The sequence below is a fragment of the Microcebus murinus genome, chromosome 3 (assembly GCF_040939455.1).
Source record: "Microcebus murinus isolate Inina chromosome 3, M.murinus_Inina_mat1.0, whole genome shotgun sequence".
NCBI classification, from domain to species: domain Eukaryota; kingdom Metazoa; phylum Chordata; class Mammalia; order Primates; family Cheirogaleidae; genus Microcebus; species Microcebus murinus.
In genome coordinates this window covers 8,360,755-8,380,419 of record NC_134106.1, presented here as the reverse complement: position 1 = coordinate 8,380,419, position 19,665 = coordinate 8,360,755, and the positions used below count along the sequence as shown (strand labels likewise).

The following is a 19,665-nucleotide window of genomic DNA, read 5'->3' as shown; positions in this document are numbered from 1 at the left end:
GATGGTACAGCTTTTGAGAGGAGAGCATTTTGTGTAGATAAGTATACAACAGGTTATAGTCTTTAATACTATGTTTGATTTGGGAGTACCTCCTTCCCAACCCTTTTTTATTTGCATTTGAATATGAGCAAATCTATCTTGGAAATTCTATATTTTAAAAAATGAAATAGATAAAGTTGTAATATAGATAAAGGTGTAAAGCTATTTGATTTTTCTTCGTTGGTCTTTCTATTCAATTTTTTTTTCTGATGTCCCATTTTATATTTTTGATATGAATCATCTTGTCAAAAGATCAACACATGCAAGAGGGTGCTTGTGCCCCAGTCCAAACTTTTACTCATCAGCTTTGTGACCTTGGGAAATTATTTTATTTTTGGGGGAAATAATTTTACTCATCTGTAAACAGTGGGCTCAAAATAGATAACTAAGGACATTTCTAGCTATTAGATGCTGTAATTCCTCAGCATACCTTCTTGTTTGTTAAGCTTGTTGCTGTTACAAACAGTACTGCGGTGATTCTCCTCATATATTCATCTTTGCATACTTTTTACAGGATAAAATCTTAAAGGTGGAATTGTGAGATACATATTTTAAAATTGAGCGATTTTATAAAATTGACTCCCAGAGGAGTTACATCAATATCTATTTCCATTGACAATAATTGTTTCCCCCACATCAAACTATATATTATAAAACATTCTTTCTTTTTTTCATTAGAGGCAAGAAAAGTTTTTTTTTTCCCCATCAGAGAGGATGTGTTTATCAATCATTTGTAGAGTAAAACTTTAAGATTTATTAATTATGCCAGGTGAGTTGGTGCACACCTGTAAATCCCAGCACTTTGGGAGGCTGAGATGAGAGGATCGCTTGAGGACAAGAGTTTGAGACCAGCCTGAGCAATATAATGGGACCTCCTCTCCACACACACACAAAAGATGCTGGACAGGGTGGTGTGTACTTGTAGTCCCAGCTACTTGGGAGGCTGAGGCAGAAGGATTGCTTGAGCTCAGGAATTTGAGGTTGCTGTGAGCTATGATTATGCTGCTACTAATACACTCTATCCTGGGCAACAGAGTGAGACCCTGTCTCAAAACAAACAACAAACAAACTTATTAATTACATGGTTAACGAGCAGTCAGTGCTGTTAAAGTAAAATGGAAGTGATGATTTCTATATTAAGATTTGGGGATCAAGAGATGTTATCTTTGAAAAGGAGAAGAGATGTCTCTTTCTAGAGCAGACAAAGAATAGCATAGCCTGTACAGTGTTTGATATGGGCACTAAATGTGATTGGCAGAGGGGTGATGGTAATTTGTGCTGAATGATAAATTATAAAGCAGGATACCACCATATGTTAATGAAAGGAATACTATTTATGAAAGGTTTGTTTTAGCAATTTTTAAAGTCTGCAGGTTTTCCTATTTATATTGAACATAGTTCCAGAGGCTATCTATGTTCAACATAAAACAGATGCTCTCTTTTCCCAGGCCATCTTCACTGAAGACTCAGATGGTCAGAGAATGAAATTCCTAGTAACATTTTTCTTGTATTCAGAATTATAACTTTAATATAAATGTTATATTTATATGTTATATAAATGGGATAGAATTTATCAGAGTAATATATGGATAGCTCCAAACGTAATACATGAGCTTTTTTTTTTTTGGAGACGGGGTCTTGCTATGTTGCCCGGGCTAGAGTACAATGGAATTGTTGCAGCTCACTGCAACCTCAAACTTCTGGGCTCAAGCATTCCTCTTGCCTCAGCCTCCTGAGTAGCTGGGACTGTAGGCACATATCACTGTGCCTGGCTAATTTTGGTATTTTTTGTAGACATGGGGTCTGGCTATGTTGTCCAGGCTGGTCTTTAACTCCTGGCCTCAAGCATTCCTCCCACCTTGGCCTCCCAAAGTGCTAGGATTACAGGCATGAGCCACCATGCCCAGCCTACAATGAGTTCTTTATAGAAGGGGAGAGATTTTTAAAATATTTATCTTAGGGAGGTTTTGAGTAACTCTTCTATAACAAAAGTGTAGACCTATATCTAAACTTTTCACATCCTGAAGTTAGAGGGTCATGTGATTTTGGCACATAGAGGTGAGTTTTTTTTACTTGAAATTCCCTGTGTACTTTGATGCAAAATACAAGTGTAAACATATTTCACTTTTCCATGACATTTTATCACAGTCTGTCTAGAGAGATCATACTATAAAATTGGGATTGCTTAGTTTTGAGAAACATTTAAGCTGAAGCTTTTCATGAAAATATCTCATTGATTATGATCTTCATTTTGATTAAACTTATTAAGAGTTAACTTTTTTATCATTTTTATAATACAATCTCTAACTGCATTGTTTAGGGAGGTACGACTTGGGAGAAACGGGGTAGAAGAAATCAAACAGCATCCTTTCTTTAAGAATGATCAATGGAATTGGGATAACATAAGAGAGAGTAAGTTAATAAATCTAAATATTTCCATTCCATCACATTTTATATCTCATAAATTGGTTCCTTTTTAGAAATAACAAACATGTTTGATGAACTTACTGCTAACTCATTTTTAAATTAAGATATTTCATTTCAAGTTTGTTCTGTGACAATATTTATAACTAAATATTTTCTCAATATCTTAGTATATCAATGTATATATATTAGCTGTATTACTTAATACTTTTATAACAGACATTATATATTTCTTAATTTGCCAAGTTAAGTTTTGTATATGACAATCATTTTCAGAATGGAGAGAATGTAATCCTTTAAATTGAATATGTTTGAATTGATAAATCAGCAATTAATTATTTATTGAAACCATACTGTAAATATTAATACTAAGATAAGCATGGTAATTCATTTTTAGTCTATGTATATGTGACATTTATTTATTTTAAGGGTAAGGAATATTTTTATTTTAAAAATGGGGAAACTGAGGACTTAAGAATTATGTGCAAGTTATTGCTGCTTGTAATTTTTAACACCTAGAATAATATCATATTGCTTTCCTTGTTTAATTGATTAATCTATATTTAAAACCGATCTAGTATGGCAATAAATTACTTACAAAATTTTAATTCTGTGAAATCATAAAATGTGAGATATGTTGCTAAAATACTATGTAACAAATCCTAATGATGTAATCATAATATATTAATCTATTATGATTAAAATAGGTAGGTGGCGTATATCTTACATGTTGGTTATGAATGAAATAATTTATTTCTTTTCTTTTAATAGCGGCAGCTCCTGTAGTACCTGAACTCAGCAGTGACATAGACAGCAGCAATTTTGATGACATTGAAGATGATAAAGGAGATGTAGAAACCTTCCCAATTCCTAAAGCTTTTGTGGGAAATCAGCTGCCTTTTATAGGATTTACCTATTACAGAGAAAATTTGTATGTGATTTATTTGTTAAATTTCATTGTTTCGGGATCTAGCTATAAGATGTGTCTTATTTTGAGACTCAGTTATAAAAGATAAAATATTGTTTTTTCAAAAGGACTATTAGAAGAATTATTTTTAATTTTCATTTTATTTCTCAATATTATATTCATTTATACATGATTGCAAGACACTGTTCTATATTCTTTGGGGGATATAGAGTAAGAACAAATACTTGCTTCTCAAGGAGCTTGTCATGTCATCATGAAGGATATAAGAGAATTATTTAGTCATAACAAAGGGTAAAATGTGACAGTTGCCTTAAGAAAGATGCCAAGAGAATCTGAGATGGTTTGGAAGAAAAATGAAAGTTATATCTCTTCTGGGTGGGAGCAGGGAGAAGTCAAGTAAGACCTCAGGGAAGAGGTGGCATTTTAGCCGAGCCTAATGATCAGAAAGGCTTTTGAGTGACTGAGACTGAGGAGGTAAATAGTGGGGAAGCAACAGTTTGGAATGTAAGCGTACGTGAGAGCAGACTACACAATGGTTTTAGTCTAGTAGGGCTCAGACATAGGGAATGTGCTACTGTATTATGACTGTTCAGAGGACTTGATGAGACTGTGATTTTCTTGCTTATAATCTCTGCATCTAGCACCAAGGCTGGAACAAAGTCAGTCAATAAAAATTGTTTGACTAAAGTGAATATTGAACATAGGATTAGAAAATATATTGGAGTTGGGGCCAGGCGCACTGGCTCACGCCTGTAATCCTAGCACTCTGGGAGGCCCAGGCAGGAGGATCACTCAAGGTCAGGAGTTCGAGACCAGCCTGAGCAAGAGCAAGACCCCATCTCTACTAAAAATAGAAAGAAATTAATTGGCCAACTAAAAATATATAGAAAAAATTAGCTGGGCATGGTGGCGCATGCCTGTAGTCCCAGCTGCTTGGGAGGCTGAGGTAGAAGGACTGCTTGAGCCCAGGAGTTTGAGGTTGCTGTGAACTAGGCTGATGGCACAGTACTCTAGCCAGGGCAACAGAGTGAGACTCTGTCTTAAAAAAAAAAATAGATGGATGGATGGATGGATGGATGGATGGATGGATGGATGGATGGATGGATGGATGGATAGATAGATAGATAGATAGATAGATAGATAGATAGATAGATAGATAGATAGATAGATATTAGAGTTGGATTTAGGGAAAGAACAATGCAGCAGATGATTGTTGTGTGCTCTGCTAAGGGACATTTGACAGACAGGCAATGAGGGACCACTGAAAACTGTTAAAATAGTTGAGTGAGGCATTAAAGACATTTGAGAAACATATTTGATAAGCTTTTGATACATCCATATATGCAATGATCAGAGTGACCGACCATTATAATTTCCCCAGGACTGAGAGATTTCCCAAGATGTGGCTTGGGACTTTCATATTAAAACCAGGAAAATCACAGGCAGGGTGAGTTGGTCACCCTACTAATGATAAGGTTCTAAAAACTTCTGTAATACTGACCAAAATGAGGATATCAGTTCCAGAAGAAACCCAAGCCTGTTTATAGACAGCAGAGAAGGACCCAGTTGAGAGGGAGAAATTGACAGTAAAATAGAAGTGATGATTTATATATTAAGACTGGGAAATGAAGAGCTGTTATCTTTCAAAAGGAGGAGCAAAATCTTTTTCTAGAAGATAGAATAGAAGAAGGATAAAATAGCTGTAGAAACTTAAATGAGATGAAAAGGAAGGACATACATAGTTTCATTTAGTAAGTCTACTTCCAAAAATGTGAAAGACTAGGTCATTCAATAAGGCAAGAAAAGTTTAGCATTTTAAATTGCTGAAAATGATATGAATGTCTGGAGGGGAAAATATTGCTTCATTTAAAATCATATGTTGAAGGGAAAAGTAAGAGAAATCTTTGTAGTTAATGTTTAATTCTGAGGCTAACTTGGTTGAATAAGACAGAAAATGGATTAAATGCAAAAGAATTTATTTTCTCCCCTTCTCTAGGTTATTAAGTGACTCTCCATCTTGTAGAGAAAATGATTCAGTACAATCAAGGAAAAATGAAGTATGTATAGATTTTTACTATTCTATTTTAGTCACATGTTCAGATATTTTAGTAATACCCATGCTTTTAAAAAGTAATTTGAGGCTACTTTTTAAATCATGAGATGGCATTACTTGTGCAATACCAGTTAGCATAACATTGAAATGATTCATTTATGTGAACAGTATCATTATTCAAGACATGATGGCTACTAAAATGAATTATACATGGCTTTAGGCTTAGGTTAGTGGCCAAAATGATATAATAGGTTTATAAATAGCTATAATACCAGTTAGAAAATGTTATGATCTTAGTGCTGTGAAAAAGTATAGATAATAAGCTATAAGATAAGGAAGTAAGGAAGAAATGGAAATTCTGAGTATTTAGGAATGAATTTATATAAAGGATAATTTTATCAAACTGTTAAAATATTTTGTGACCTTTATCATTTGTAACTGTATACAAAGCTAAATCATACACACATATACATACACATAAATGATATACTAAACAGATTTTCTTCACACTTATGAAAACTAAAAAAGTAGGTTGGATAATTTTGGTATAATTTGTGAATTTTGCAAGGCATAACAAGCATTTTCATGTTTTTTGTGTTTTTGTTTTGTTTCAAATAGGAGAGTCAAGAGGTACGTTGATACTGTCAAATATATTGAAAAACTGAGAAAAACTCATCACTCTAGCAGTGTTTTAATATAGTTGTATCCCACCCAGCATTTGGAGTACTACATCTACCCAAAAGAGACGTTCTCATCCTTTTTTCTACCAAGTATCCCTTTTATTATTGCTTCTATGGATCTGTTGTTTAAAATATATATTTTATAATTTTCTAGTTTGTATTTATTAAGGATATATAACTGGTAGTAGGAACATATTAACATGTGATAACCAGTGTGCTCAAATTATACTAATGTAGTAGCAGCCAATAGCAGTTAAACTTGACTAGTTCACTAGCCTGCATATTCTTATTATGGGAAAATAGAGTTTTTGGAGTCTCTAGACCTGCATTGGAGTTTTGGCACTACCACTTATTAGCAATGCTGTCTTGGCCTAGTTATTCGCTTTTTTTGAATTTCAGTTTATCAAGTAGATATAATGCTACCATCATTTTAGGGTTTTTGTGAGGATTGATGAGACAATGTTTATAAAGTACGTGACACTGTATCTAAGGCAATGCAGGAACTCAACAAGTTAAATTCTTTAAAAAGGAAATAATGTTCCAAAAATGGATTATTTAATAGTTTCTGTAATTTAAGTTTATTTAAAGGTCAACATAGCTTTAAGAATAGTAATATATTTTTGAGCATATTCATTTTAATGTTCTGAATATTCATTTCAGATGTAGACCTTTCATCTTTATCTTATTAGCACAAATGGTAAAAATATTTTCAAAGAAATAATTTATAGAAGAGCAGTAGAAGATACCAGAAATGGTACCCTTTATTTCTAATGAATTTAAAACTTGCTATCGTAGACAAATTTTGCCAAAGTTAGAGCTTCTCATGCATGTTTACATAAGTGTGTTCATACATGTATACAGTGATAGAGTAAAAGCAAGACATGGGGAAGTTTTTCTATCAATAAAAGTTGCAATAAGGTACAAATACTGTACCATTACAGAGGACATTATGTGGAGTGGAAAGACAAAATAAGCTTATCATTGTTTTCTTTAACCCTCTCATCTTCAAATATGGCCAAAATTCATAATTATAGTTTTTCATGTTTTGACAGATTCAGAAAAAACTGTATACATTAGAAGAACATCTTAGCAATGAGATACAAGCCAAAGAGGAATTAGAGCAGAAATGCAAGTATGTTTTGGAAATTATTAATAATTTTATATATTTTATAATTATATTATAAAATTTAAGCTTAAACATTTTACTACAAAAGGAGAGCTATAAAATAATTATATAATTTTTAAATTTATAGACTTTAAATTATAAATTAGGAGAGTTATTTTATTTACTGGTTCTTTTTGAAATTCTTTAGATCTGTTAATATTCGCCTAGAGAAAACAGCAAAGGAGCTAGAAGAAGAGGTACAGTTGCCCTACACTGTTAACGTTTTTGTTAGTAAAAGTCTTTGATGTCTGATTTACCTATAGAATTCTTTTTAGTACCATGATAATACATACTCATATCTTGATATGCAGTAAAACCTACCTTATAGCATTGGTGGACAGGACTAAAATTATAGGATAACTATGTTATAGTAGGCTTTATTCTATTAATGTTTTTGCAAACTTCAGTTAATTTAGTATGTATAGATATTTCAACTAAAAAAATTGCATTTATAGTGTAGTTAATGATATGGTTTAAAAACAGAGTGACCATTGTTTGTTTTGTTTTGTTTTTTTTAATTGCTATTCATAACATTTTAGACACATACTGAAGTAGGATGGAAAGTTACAGAAAGTTTGGCTTTCAATAGTAAACAAAACATTTATGGTTTTGATTTTTTTAAGGTTAGTGTTTTTTATAAACATGGAAAACACAGTTTTAACAAAATGTTTTAAAAATAGCTTTTTTAAGGTCCTTTTTTCTATTGGAAGTATTTTTTGTTTAATTTGATTTTTATGCATACTTTTTGATAATAACTGTAAGCATTTTTTCAGATTACCTTAAGGAAAAATGTGGAATCAGCCTTGCGACAATTAGAAAGAGAAAAGGCACTTCTCCAGCACAAAAATGCAGAATATCAACGGAAAGCTGATCATGAAGCAGACAAGAAACGAAATTTGGAAAATGATGGTTTGTGGTGTAGAATATTAAATGCTTTTCAAGAAAAATATTAAATGTATCTATGTTGTGTTGAAGCTTGCACTAAAATGCTTTTTATCATAGTTAACAGTTTAAAAGATCAACTTGAAGATTTGAAAAAAAGAAATCAAAACTCTCAAATATCCACTGAGAAAGTGAATGAACTCCAGAGACAAGTATGTTGATCTCAATTTGCAATAAAGATATAAAGTTTTATTTATGACTGTCTTTTAACGTTAGTTTTAATTGGCAATGTTGCAAAAGACCTCTAATATTAGAGGAAATTCCTTGGGAGAATATTTTTAATCATTTATTTTAAATAGTTTGTAATGGGTAATAAGTTGATGTATTTTCATTATGTACACCTCTGTTGTTTCTTTGATTTTTAATTGGAATAACAGCTGGATGAAACCAATGCTTTGCTGCGTACAGAATCTGATACTGCATCCCGGTTAAGAAAAACCCAAGCAGAAAGTTCAAAACAGATTCAGCAGCTGGAATCTAATAATAGAGATCTTCAAGATAAAAACTGCCTGCTGGAGACTGCCAAGTTAAAACTTGAAAAGGAATTTATTAATCTTCAGTCAGCTCTGGAATCTGAAAGAAGAGACCGAACCCACGGATCAGAGATAATTAATGATTTACAAGGTATTAAAATGGTGATTGCACTTTAATTAATCTTCATTTGTAATTGGAAATAGCTTTAGATGATAGGTAATATGCTGGAGTAGCACGTTTCTGTATATACTACTCGTTATGTAAAGTTGGAATATTAGAAATATGTTGATATAAAATTTTAGGAACAAAATATTTAGTTTCAAATACTATGATTTTAAGCATCAAACTCCTCAGGTGGTAGATTGGGTTCCACTTAAATTAACTGTAGAGCACAATACCAGCAAGTGTAAAACTCCTGCTCACAAATAACAGCTCTAGAATATGATGTGGCTTCCATATTTTTTACTCTTATTGAATGTATATACTTTGTGGGTTTATGGTTTAAAATAATGTTGTAATTTTTAGGTAGAATATCTGGCCTAGAAGAAGATTTAAAGAATGGCAAAATCTTACTAGCAAAATTAGAGCTGGAGAAGAGACAACTACAGGAGAGATTTACTGATTTGGAAAAGGTAAAATATTAGCTTTATATTTTTTTGTAAGAAAATGACAGTACAGTGTCAGAAAAGTTATTCTAAAATAAAGGAAGTCATTAACTGGAATATTTCCATGTACTCCTGAACTCTTTCATATTGAGACTTGCTTGTGTAGACAAGGGCTATGTGTTTTAAGGCTTCGCATAGCACCATACAGCAGCCCTCAGTATGCTGGGTGCTTGTGGAGGAAGGGACTCTCCTGGAGTGTGTGTAACAAGGATCTTCTCTCTAGGGATCTAAGTTAAAATTAAATTTTGACTTGTAACATATGTTAAAAATGATATAATATATAGTCATCATGACTTTTGGCATTTAGTTTTTCTTTAAAAATACTATAGGCCAGGGGTGATTTCTAGCGTCTCTGCAGTTAGCATTTTATTTTCATTCACTAATTCCTTCATTTCTTTAAATATTTAGTGTATCATGTGGTAGAAATATCAGGATGTAGACCTTGACTTGAATAATGTCACCTTTAATAGGTAATTTTTAAAGTAATAATAAAGCACACAGATAAATCTAATGCAGTAGTGTCAATAGAATGATAGAAGTATAGACAGGGTGTATATATTAGGTGTATAGGATGAATCCAGGGCAGGATAGCTTTGCAAAGTAAAGGCGCATTCTGAGTTGAGGAAGATAGCATGAACAAAGGCACAGAGGATAGAAATTTTAAAAGGCATTGTTTGCTTGTTAAAGTACAAACTATTCAATATTTCTGGAATGTAGAATAGAGGTCAGCAAACTTTACTTTTTTTAGGGCAAGATAGTAAATATTTTGGCTTTTGTGGTCCATACATAGTCTATACTATAGTCTATACTATAGTCTCTGTTGGAACCACTCAGCTCTGCTGTGATTCATAAAGGCATGGGTGTGGCTATGTTCCAATGCAACTTAAAAAAAGATACTGGATCGAAATTGTCCGGAAGATGTGGAGAAAAGCTACAGGGATAGGGCTTGAACTAGATCATGCAAGATTTTGAATACTCTATTAAGGAATTTAGAATATAGTCTCTAAGTAATGGGCCAGCCACTTAACGACTTTCATATTGGATGCTCTTATTACAGGTACATTTAAGATTGATCAGTGTGTGTTATGTGGTGAATAGCTTTGAGAGAAAGACAAGGCTAGAGGCAGGGAGACTAGTCAGAAGACTTTTTCAGTAATGGAGACTTAATTAGTGCAGTAGCCAAAAGGATAGAATATAGGGATGACTTTGAGAAATATTGGGGAGAGGAATATTTGGCAGCACTTAGTAATTGATTAGATGTAGCATGCGAATAGTAGTCAAGATGAGTCCCAGGTTTGTAGGTTGTGACTAGATATATAGTGATGCCATTGATTAATAAAGAATAAAGGAAAATGGCTCATTTAGAGGAGACAATGATAAATCAATAGTCCTCTTAAGGTTCAGGTGACTGTGGGACAGCCAGATTAGAATGTCTACAAGGCAGTCAGCTATGGTAGTGGGAGCTAGAAATATTTGAGAGTCATCAGTATGTAAGTAGCTGAAAGCATCTGAGTGCAGTAACTCATATGGGAAGAGATTATGTAGAGTAGTGATTTTTTTTTTTTTTACAGCAGAGTAGATTACTGTCTTGATGGATTGTGTGGCTTGAAAAATCATTTTTAGTATTAAAGATTTTATTTGAAAATATACCTGTATTGTATTTATGATATGAACTATAGAAATTAAAGAACTACAAAATCTGTGGTGTATGTCTAGAAAATAGGAAGAGGGGATAAAAAATAACACCTCCAAAGAATACCAGCATTTAAATGGGGAAACTTCAGAAGTAACAGGACAGATGCAGGCAAGATGGAGAGAACCAAGTGAGTACAATGTCAGGAGTGTCAAGGGATAGTTTCAAGGGCAGCAGTTAGTTCAAATAAGATAAAGACTGAATAGTGTCTTTAGAATTTGATATTGAGAATAGCATTGGTCAATTTATTGAGCTTAAGTGATCTGAATACAGATCTCAAAACAGTGGGCTGGAGGTGTGGAAGATGGTTACAGTGGGAAATGAGGAAGTGGAGTACACAGATTACTATTAAAAGAAGTTTGGATGAAGAGGGGAGGGGAAATACTGAACATTCTTAATAAGTCTGTTAATTTTGAAAGTTTTTGAAATTCTGAGTCAGCCTTTTTTGTTAACTGCCATCTTAAATTTCTAATAGGAAAAGAGCAACATGGAAATAGATATGACATACCAACTAAAAGTTATACAGCAGAGCTTAGAACAAGAGGAAGCTGAACACAAAGCCACAAAGGCACGGCTAGCAGATAAAAATAAGATCTATGAATCCATTGAAGAAGCTAAATCAGAAGCCATGAAAGGTATGCATTTTTAAAAGAGGATTTTCCAGCAGCATTTTCCTAAGAAGTGATTCTGTCTTCAACTCTTTGATTTAAAAAAAAATTTATTTTATTGCCAAATATTAGGAACTGGAGGGGAAAAAACTATTAGAGAAGCTTTACGTGTTTTTTTTTTCCCTTTGCATCATTACAACAATTATTTCTAAGATAGGCTCAAACATAAAATAATTTGACCAAGTTTTTAGATCAGAAAGAAATTAATATTTCAGTGATATCAATATTAACAGGTATATAGACTGTGAAGTTCTAGGTATACATACTCAGATTTGAGGAATATATTCTTTTTTGTAATATCTATTATGGTTTGATAATTTACCAGATTATATTACAAAATTCTTGCCAGTTTATGCAAGATAAAGATTTAAAAATAATAGCCTAACTAAAATATAAGGTCACTAAATATTTTGATCTCTGTCTTCATGAAGTTACTAGCCAGATTGGTAAAAGCTGCATAATACTAATAGAACAGTTAACTTTTCTATAAACCATACTTTATTCTGGAATTGTCTTAGGATAATTTCTTGTTTTCCAAACTATTTATAATTATGATGGATTTGAAATTCCAAAGGAAATCAAGTAAAGTATTCTTGTGCAAGTCTTAAAACTCTTTTTTTTTTTTTTTTCTTGAGACAGAGTCTCACTCTGTTGCCCTGGCTAGAGTGCCATGGCGTCAAACCTAGCTCATAGCAACCTCAAACTCTTGGACTCAAGCAGTCCTTTTGCCTCAGCCTCTAGAGTAGCTGGGACTACAAGCATGCACCACCATACTCAGCTAATTTTTTTCTATATATTTTTAGTTGGTCAATTAATTTCTTTCTATTTTTTCAGTAGAGACAGGGTCTCACTTCTGCTCTGGCTGGTTTCGAACTCTTGACCTTGAGCATTCCACCCGCCTCGGTCTCCCAGAGTGCTAGGATTACAGGTGTGAGCCACCGCACCCAGCCCAAGTCTTAAAACTCTTGAAAAGAAATTTCATTTCATATTGAAGCATAACCTTTATGAATAAGTAATTTCACACATAAATTGCCTTTACTTATTGCATATAATTAAAATTATAGATTTTCATATTAAAATCAGGTTAGTTTAAGGCACTAATTCAGGATAAGAAGAAATGAAATGAGTGTTTTATTTAGAAAAGTCTAATTGGGAGGGAGGAAGTTTATTGGGTCACATTTCCTTGTCTGTGGCCTAGAAGACAGTTGAATTATCTTCATTGAGGTATAATTCATATGCAATAAAATGTAAATATTTTTGACATTTGTGATACACTCACATAACTACCACCTAAAAAAGATAAAGAATATTTCCATCACGTCAGTAAATTCCTTTGTGTCTCTTTCTATTCTCAATGCCTACATCGCGATTATTATTTTTTAAAATGAGTACATTCATTCATTGGTTATTCTCTGAACTGATGAAAATGAACCAGTTCAGTATAATATAACTACCATTTTTTCATACTGTTACTTACAACACTAATACAAGAATGCCGGATGACTTCCATATTTTACACATGAGTACACAAAACTGTTCAATATTATAGATGATATTCAAATCGGAGCCTAAACCAGGTGTCCTCAAACTATGGCCTGTGGGCCACATGTGGGTGTTTTTGCATGTTTGTTTTTTTACTTCAAAATAAGATATGTGCAGTGTGCATAGGAATTTGTTCATAGTTTTTTTAAACTATAGTCCAGCCCTTCAACTGTCTGAGGGACAGTGAACTGGCCCCCCGTTTAAAAAGTTTGAGGACCGCTGGCCTAAACCTTTTGGTCTTTCTGCCACGTGTCATTGTTTCCTTGGATTAAAAATATAGCTTACCAAATAATTACTAGCTTTATGACCTTGTCTAGTTACCTAAACTTTCTGTGCCTGGTTTCTGTAAAGGAACAATTATAGTATTGTTAGAGTGATGTGAAAATCAAGTGTAATAACACATATACACTGCTTAGAAATGCTAGCTATTAGTAGTACATGAAAAATGTTTCTTTTTTTATACTTTTGAAAATTATTAGAAAGTAAAATTTTTTAATAAATGATAATTAGATGTTGAGCATTAGGTATTAAGGAGCAGAAAATCTCTAGTTGGATTTGAACTGAAGTACTAGTCAATATTTCAAAAGATAATCCTTTAACTGTAATAACTTACATTCAGTGTTGAAATCACTTGGTTAGACAAACTTTTTCTGCTCTTCAAGATGGAAGAAGCTTTAAAAAGCCTTTCCTGATTAATAAAACAGATTAAAAATTTATTGCAAATCATTTAGAAAATAAAGGAAAGTTAAAAGAAAAAATCTACTAATCCTACTAATTAGGGTAATATTTTGTATATTTTCTCTTTTTTTTTTTTGAGACAGAGTCTAGCTTTGTTGCCCAGGCTAGAGTGAGTGCTGTGTGTGGTATCAGCCTAGCTCACAGCAACCTCAAACTCCTAGGCTCAGGCAATCCTTCTGCCTCAGCCTCCCGAGTAGCTAGGACTACAGGCATGTGCCACCATGCCCGGCTAATTTTTTCTGTATATATTAGTTGGCCAGTTAATTTCTTTCTATTGTTAGTAGAGACAGGGTCTCGATCTTGATCAGACTGGTTTTGAACTCCTGACCTCAAGCAATCTGCCCGCCTCGGCCTCCCAGAGTGCTAGGATTACAGGCGTGAGCCACCACACCCAGCCTCAATTTTCTATACTGTTTTTTTTTCTTTTAAAATCATTGTGAGCATTTTCTTAGGTTATTAAAAATTCTTTTTAAGTGCTACACGTGTATTAACTCAAAATCTTCGTAACATCCCTGGAAGGGTAGGTGCTATTGTCCCTGTTTCAGAGGTGAGGAAACTGAGGCCCAGAGAGATTAATCACCTTGCCTGGTCAAATAATTAGTGTGAGAGCCAGGATTTAAGCTCAAGAAGTTTGGTTCCATAGTCCTGACCTTCACTATCTCCCTAAAAGGTAATGTTCAATATTTGCATAATAATATGTTAGTAGGGAAAGAACCATGGAGGTCATAGAATCTACCTGTATTGTTTTAAGGTAAATTAGTAATTACTAAACTGAGAGACATTGAATTGTGGGAAAAATTTTTTAAAAATCTTTAAAGATGTAAGCATCTATTATAGAACACAAAAGAAGGATTATCTTGCATCCATTGGAATAAATGTCATATTGCAGAGTGTGATACTTTTTTTTTTTGAGACAGAGTCTCACTCTGTTGCCCGGCTTAGAGTACATTTTTATACTGCAAATAAAACTCCTAATTTTCAAGTGTGAAATTCTTGACATTTCAAATATGTTGAGAGGAGTGATAAAAATGTTAATTTAAAATAAAAATATAAGACAGCATCATTTATTGTAATTTTTATTAGCACTGTGTCATATATTTGATATGCTTCTTTTATTTGTAAATTTATGATTATGTCCATTTTTATTGTAATAGAAATGGAGAAGAAGCTATTGGAGGAAAGGACTTCAAAACAGAAAGTGGAGAATCTATTGCTAGAAGCTGAAAAAAGATGCTCCATATTAGACTGTGACCTCAAGCAGTCACAACAGAAAACAAACGAGCTCCTTAAACAGAAAGATGTGCTAAATGAGGATGTAAGTATGAATTTTACTAATAGTAATAAACTATTTAATGAATTAATAGGAAAATAAGTTTATTTGTAAAGGTCTAATGATGGCTTCATAATTTAAAAATTTTTTCTATAAAAACTGAATTTTAATGATATGCTAAATGAGTCATACTTTTAAATTTTTAAAAGTTATTTTTACCGCAAAGATTATATTTTATTTTTAAGATATATTTATAACATTCTTAGAAATACAAAAAGTATTTTACTATGAAATGAATTAGCTTCCCAAGGGCAAGAATCTGTTTTATATCACCATATTTGATGCCACTTTGTTGATAAAAATCAAAATAATTTACTAATATGCCAAGTTCACAATTTGTTTTTTAGGTTAGAAACTTGACATTAAAAATAGAGCAGGAAACTCAGAAGCGTTGCCTTACACAAAATGACTTGAAGATGCAAACACAGCAAGTTAACTCACTAAAAATGTCAGAAAAGCAGTTAAAACAAGAGAATAACCATCTCATGGAAATGAAAATGAACTTGGAAAAACAAAACGCTGAACTTCGAAAGTAAGTTTAAGACAAAGTTTTTTTTTTTTTTTTTTTTTTTTTTTGAGACAGAGTCTCGCTTTCTTGCCTAGGCTAGAGTGAGTGCCGTGGCGTCAGCCTAGCTCACAGCAACCTCAAACTCCTGGGCTCAAGCGATCCTCCTGCCTCAGCCTCCCGAGTAGCTGGGACTACAGGCACAAGCCACCATGCCCGGCTGATTTTTTTTATATATATATATATTAGTTGGCCAATTAATTTCTTTCTATTATGGTAGAGACGGGGTCTCGCTCAGGCTGGTTTTGAACTCCTGACCTTGAGCAATCCGCCCGCCTCGGCCTCCCAGAGTGCTAGGATTACAGGCGTGAGCCACCGCGCCTGGCTAAGACAAAGTTTTAATATGCACAGTTATCTATGTGTAAATTATCTTAATTTTAGTGTTTCTGGGTTTTTCTTTTGACCATTTTACTCTGCTGACCATATTTTTCCTTTCTTTCTGCAAAAGTAAGAAAGGGATTGTGTTGAAGGCCACTGTTGTCCTTAAAGAAGATTGTATTTTTATCCCCAGCAGTTTATCACTGCTGCTACTTTATGATAATATGATGATAGAGAAGGTATTTTGATGCTGTAGCAGAAGAAAATGTCTGTGATTTTCACCCCATAAGATTCTTCTTCAGGACTGCCTCTCAAGCCTATTGTCCATGTGCCTTTTGTAATGATTTTGTAGAATATACTTAGTGCTGTACTTAATGTACTTAGGAAGTGGAAAGCATATTAAAATACTTTAAAAATATACAGTGAATATGTTATAAAGTTTGTCCCACTCATTCTATTAGTAGTACAATTACTTCTTCCCAATCATGACTAAAGGTCATCTTGGATCCCAGTTATTTGATGAGAGGCAGTATGATAGAGTGAAAAGAAACATAGACTCTGGAGCCAGACAAACTGAGGTGTGAATATCGGTTCCATTGGTTACTAGTTGACCAACATTTGGCAAAATACTTTAAGCTCTCTGAGCCTTTTATCACACCTGTGAAAGAGGGCAGTAATAGCTTGCTTGTTAAAGATCTCGTAAAGGATAACAATGATTTATTTAAAGCATCCAACACACAATAAATGGTAGGGACTATTACTACTACAACTATTACTGTTACTACCACTACAACTATGACTATTATTCTACTATTTTCTTTTCTTTTTTTTTGTATCTTGAAGTTTTTATTTTATTTTTATTTTTTTTACTCTACTATTTTCATCATTGTTAATTGCCTGCTTTTTACATACCTGTGATAGATCCATAAAATTGACACTGTCCAGGAAAGGATGGTGAAAATATTTGAGTAGACTTTGTTCTTTTTGCTGATCTGTTTATTGCCAGAGTAAGCCTAGACTCTTAATGAGATTTCAACTTTTAAAATTGGAACTAGAGACTAGGTCTAGTGGCCCACACGTGTAATCCCAGCACTTCAGGAGGCCTAGGCAAGAGGATCACTTGAGCCCAGGATCACTTGAGCCCATCCTGGGAAACAAAGCAAGACTCCCATATCTGCAAAAAATATAAAAATGTTGGTGCACATCTGTAGTCAGTCCCAGCTATTCAGGGAGGCCGAGGTGGGAGGTTCACTTGAGCCCAGGAGTTTGAGGTTGTAGTGAGCTATGATGATGCCACTTCATTGTAACCCAGGTGACAAAGTGAAACCCTGTTTTGAAAATAAAATATAATAAAATTAGAACTAGAAATCAGAACAATATTCAGACATTTTCATCTTTGATTTTTGTTTGTTTGTTTTGCTTTGTTTTTCTGTATATCAAGTTTATTCTCATTTTAGGCCTGCTTTTTCCATTTAACAGAAAACTTGGCTATTGACAGCTTTAGAGATATGTCTTATAGCTTCATTTATTTGGAGAGACTCTGATCATCGAACTTTACTGGAATCCAAGTTCAGAAAGCACCCCAAGTCCTGGGATTAAACTCATTGGCCTAACTTCAGTCAACATCTTAAGCCTCCTTATATTCCTAGGCTCTAGGGAATATAGTTTAAAACTACTTCACTGAATGCTGTCCATAGTATCTGTCCTAACAATAGTGTTTATGTGAATGCAAGAGGTAGTTAATCATCTAGATTGTGCTTTTCCCCCAGTTCTAATAACACTTTGTGTATACCTTATTTATATTACTTAGTATATATACCTCTTATTTTCTTTATAAGTTCATATGGGTGTCTTGTTTTTTAATCTCTTTTTTCCTAGTCACTCCTCCCCAAAGATACCCGTGTTTTCTATCTCAACCACCTAATCGGTTATAAATTCACTGAAGGACAAAAGTCATTTATATTTTGTTCTTTCCACTTCTTAATTAAGATCTTGCACATAGAATATCTTCAGTAAATGTTGCATGAATGAATGCATCCCTGTTATGTGTGAGGCATTGGAATAGTCACTGTGGGAGATAGAAAGGTTTATCAAGTACATTTCCTACTCTGGAGAAGCTACTAGTGTTTTATCAGAAGGTATGTATTGGGGGGAGGAGGTAAGACAGGTACATAAATAATTGGAATGTAAGGTAAAAAGAAAAAGATACATACAATGGGAATTTACATATGAAGTGCTATGTAGGCTTCTTTTTAAAATGGCCAACATATATATCTCTTCTTCCTTCTAAGATTCTAGCAAAACTCTAGTAAAGAAATTTTTAAAATATATGAACCTCATAACAAGAATGAGAATGGGTTGTAGGGCAAGAGGGTCCTTTGATGGCAAATGATGGAATCCTTGTGACTATTGAAGTGGAATGAAGGGAACAAGGAGTATGTGTAAGGCCAGGAGTATATATGAAGTGGGATATATGTGAAGAAAAAAAACATTTCAGTATTCAAAGGAAATGCCTTGAAGGGCTGGAGTAAATGTGACACTGTGAATGGAATAATCGACTGGTCATACTCTACTTGCCACCCTTGTAGAAATATCTGTAGCCAGGTACTTCCCACTACTGGGGGGTTTTGGCCTAGGTCAGCTGCTCTCTGCACAAAGATCCAATTATTGAGACACGAGGATTGCCAAGAAAGAAAGGAATTTTTTAATACAAAAGATGTGTGTCGGGAGAACAGGGAATCAGCTTTAGCCTCAAATCTGTCTCCCCAACTAAGGAACAATATGAAGTTTATGAGGAGGGGCTACGTGCATTGGAATGGGTTGTGGTGAAATTAACAAGGGTCTACCTGCATTTGGGGCAGGTTGTGGGGGTTGGCGAATCTTGGCATCAGATAGTCTGCCTAGGAGCTTCAGAGTCTTACTTCCTTGTCTTGCAGAAAGTCTGCCATTTCTAGGAAACAATTTAGAAAGTTCAAGTAGTTAAAATTTTTAGGATTCTGGTCATCATGCCCTACTGGCCTGAGAATCTAAAACGTGAGAGGGAGAGGCTTAGAAAAACATATAGGGGTCATTGAAATTTGTTTATAGACCACTAGAGTTCCTCTGAGAGCATTCTCCTCTAAAGAAACTAAAGGCACAACCTCTGGAGTATTATAACAGAATAGCTAGTATGGAGTGAAAAGCCTTTTTCACTCTGGCATTTAGGGATCCTTCCGCTTAATGCTGGCTTTTTAAGCCTCATCATAAACTGAAGCTTGCCAGTGAGAAAGCTCCTCCCATGTGGATAGAGATTAAAATTTCTTCCACCTCCTTTCTAAATAAATAACCATGTATTTATTTAACCATGAAAGCCTTCAATATGAAAGACGAAAACTGTGGTAGAGAAAAAAGGAAAAGTGCCCCAGAGAAAACATACATCAAGGAGAAGAGAACTTCTAAAAG

General features: G+C 33.8%; 1 protein-coding gene across 1 annotated transcript in view; it reads left to right on the top strand.

Moving 5' to 3' along the window:
* The window catches only part of ROCK2 (Rho associated coiled-coil containing protein kinase 2), a 132,097-nt gene that overhangs the window by 87,630 nt on the left and 24,802 nt on the right, over positions 1–19,665 (top strand). The window contains exons 8-20 of the mRNA XM_012781049.3: positions 2,360–2,451; positions 3,235–3,394; positions 5,388–5,448; positions 6,063–6,074; positions 7,177–7,256; positions 7,438–7,486; positions 8,063–8,198; positions 8,292–8,383; positions 8,609–8,855; positions 9,231–9,337; positions 11,539–11,698; positions 15,166–15,326; positions 15,689–15,873. Of these exons, the coding sequence (XP_012636503.1) occupies positions 2,360–2,451; positions 3,235–3,394; positions 5,388–5,448; positions 6,063–6,074; positions 7,177–7,256; positions 7,438–7,486; positions 8,063–8,198; positions 8,292–8,383; positions 8,609–8,855; positions 9,231–9,337; positions 11,539–11,698; positions 15,166–15,326; positions 15,689–15,873 (1,542 nt within the window). The remainder of the gene's footprint in view (positions 1–2,359; positions 2,452–3,234; positions 3,395–5,387; positions 5,449–6,062; positions 6,075–7,176; positions 7,257–7,437; positions 7,487–8,062; positions 8,199–8,291; positions 8,384–8,608; positions 8,856–9,230; positions 9,338–11,538; positions 11,699–15,165; positions 15,327–15,688; positions 15,874–19,665) is intronic.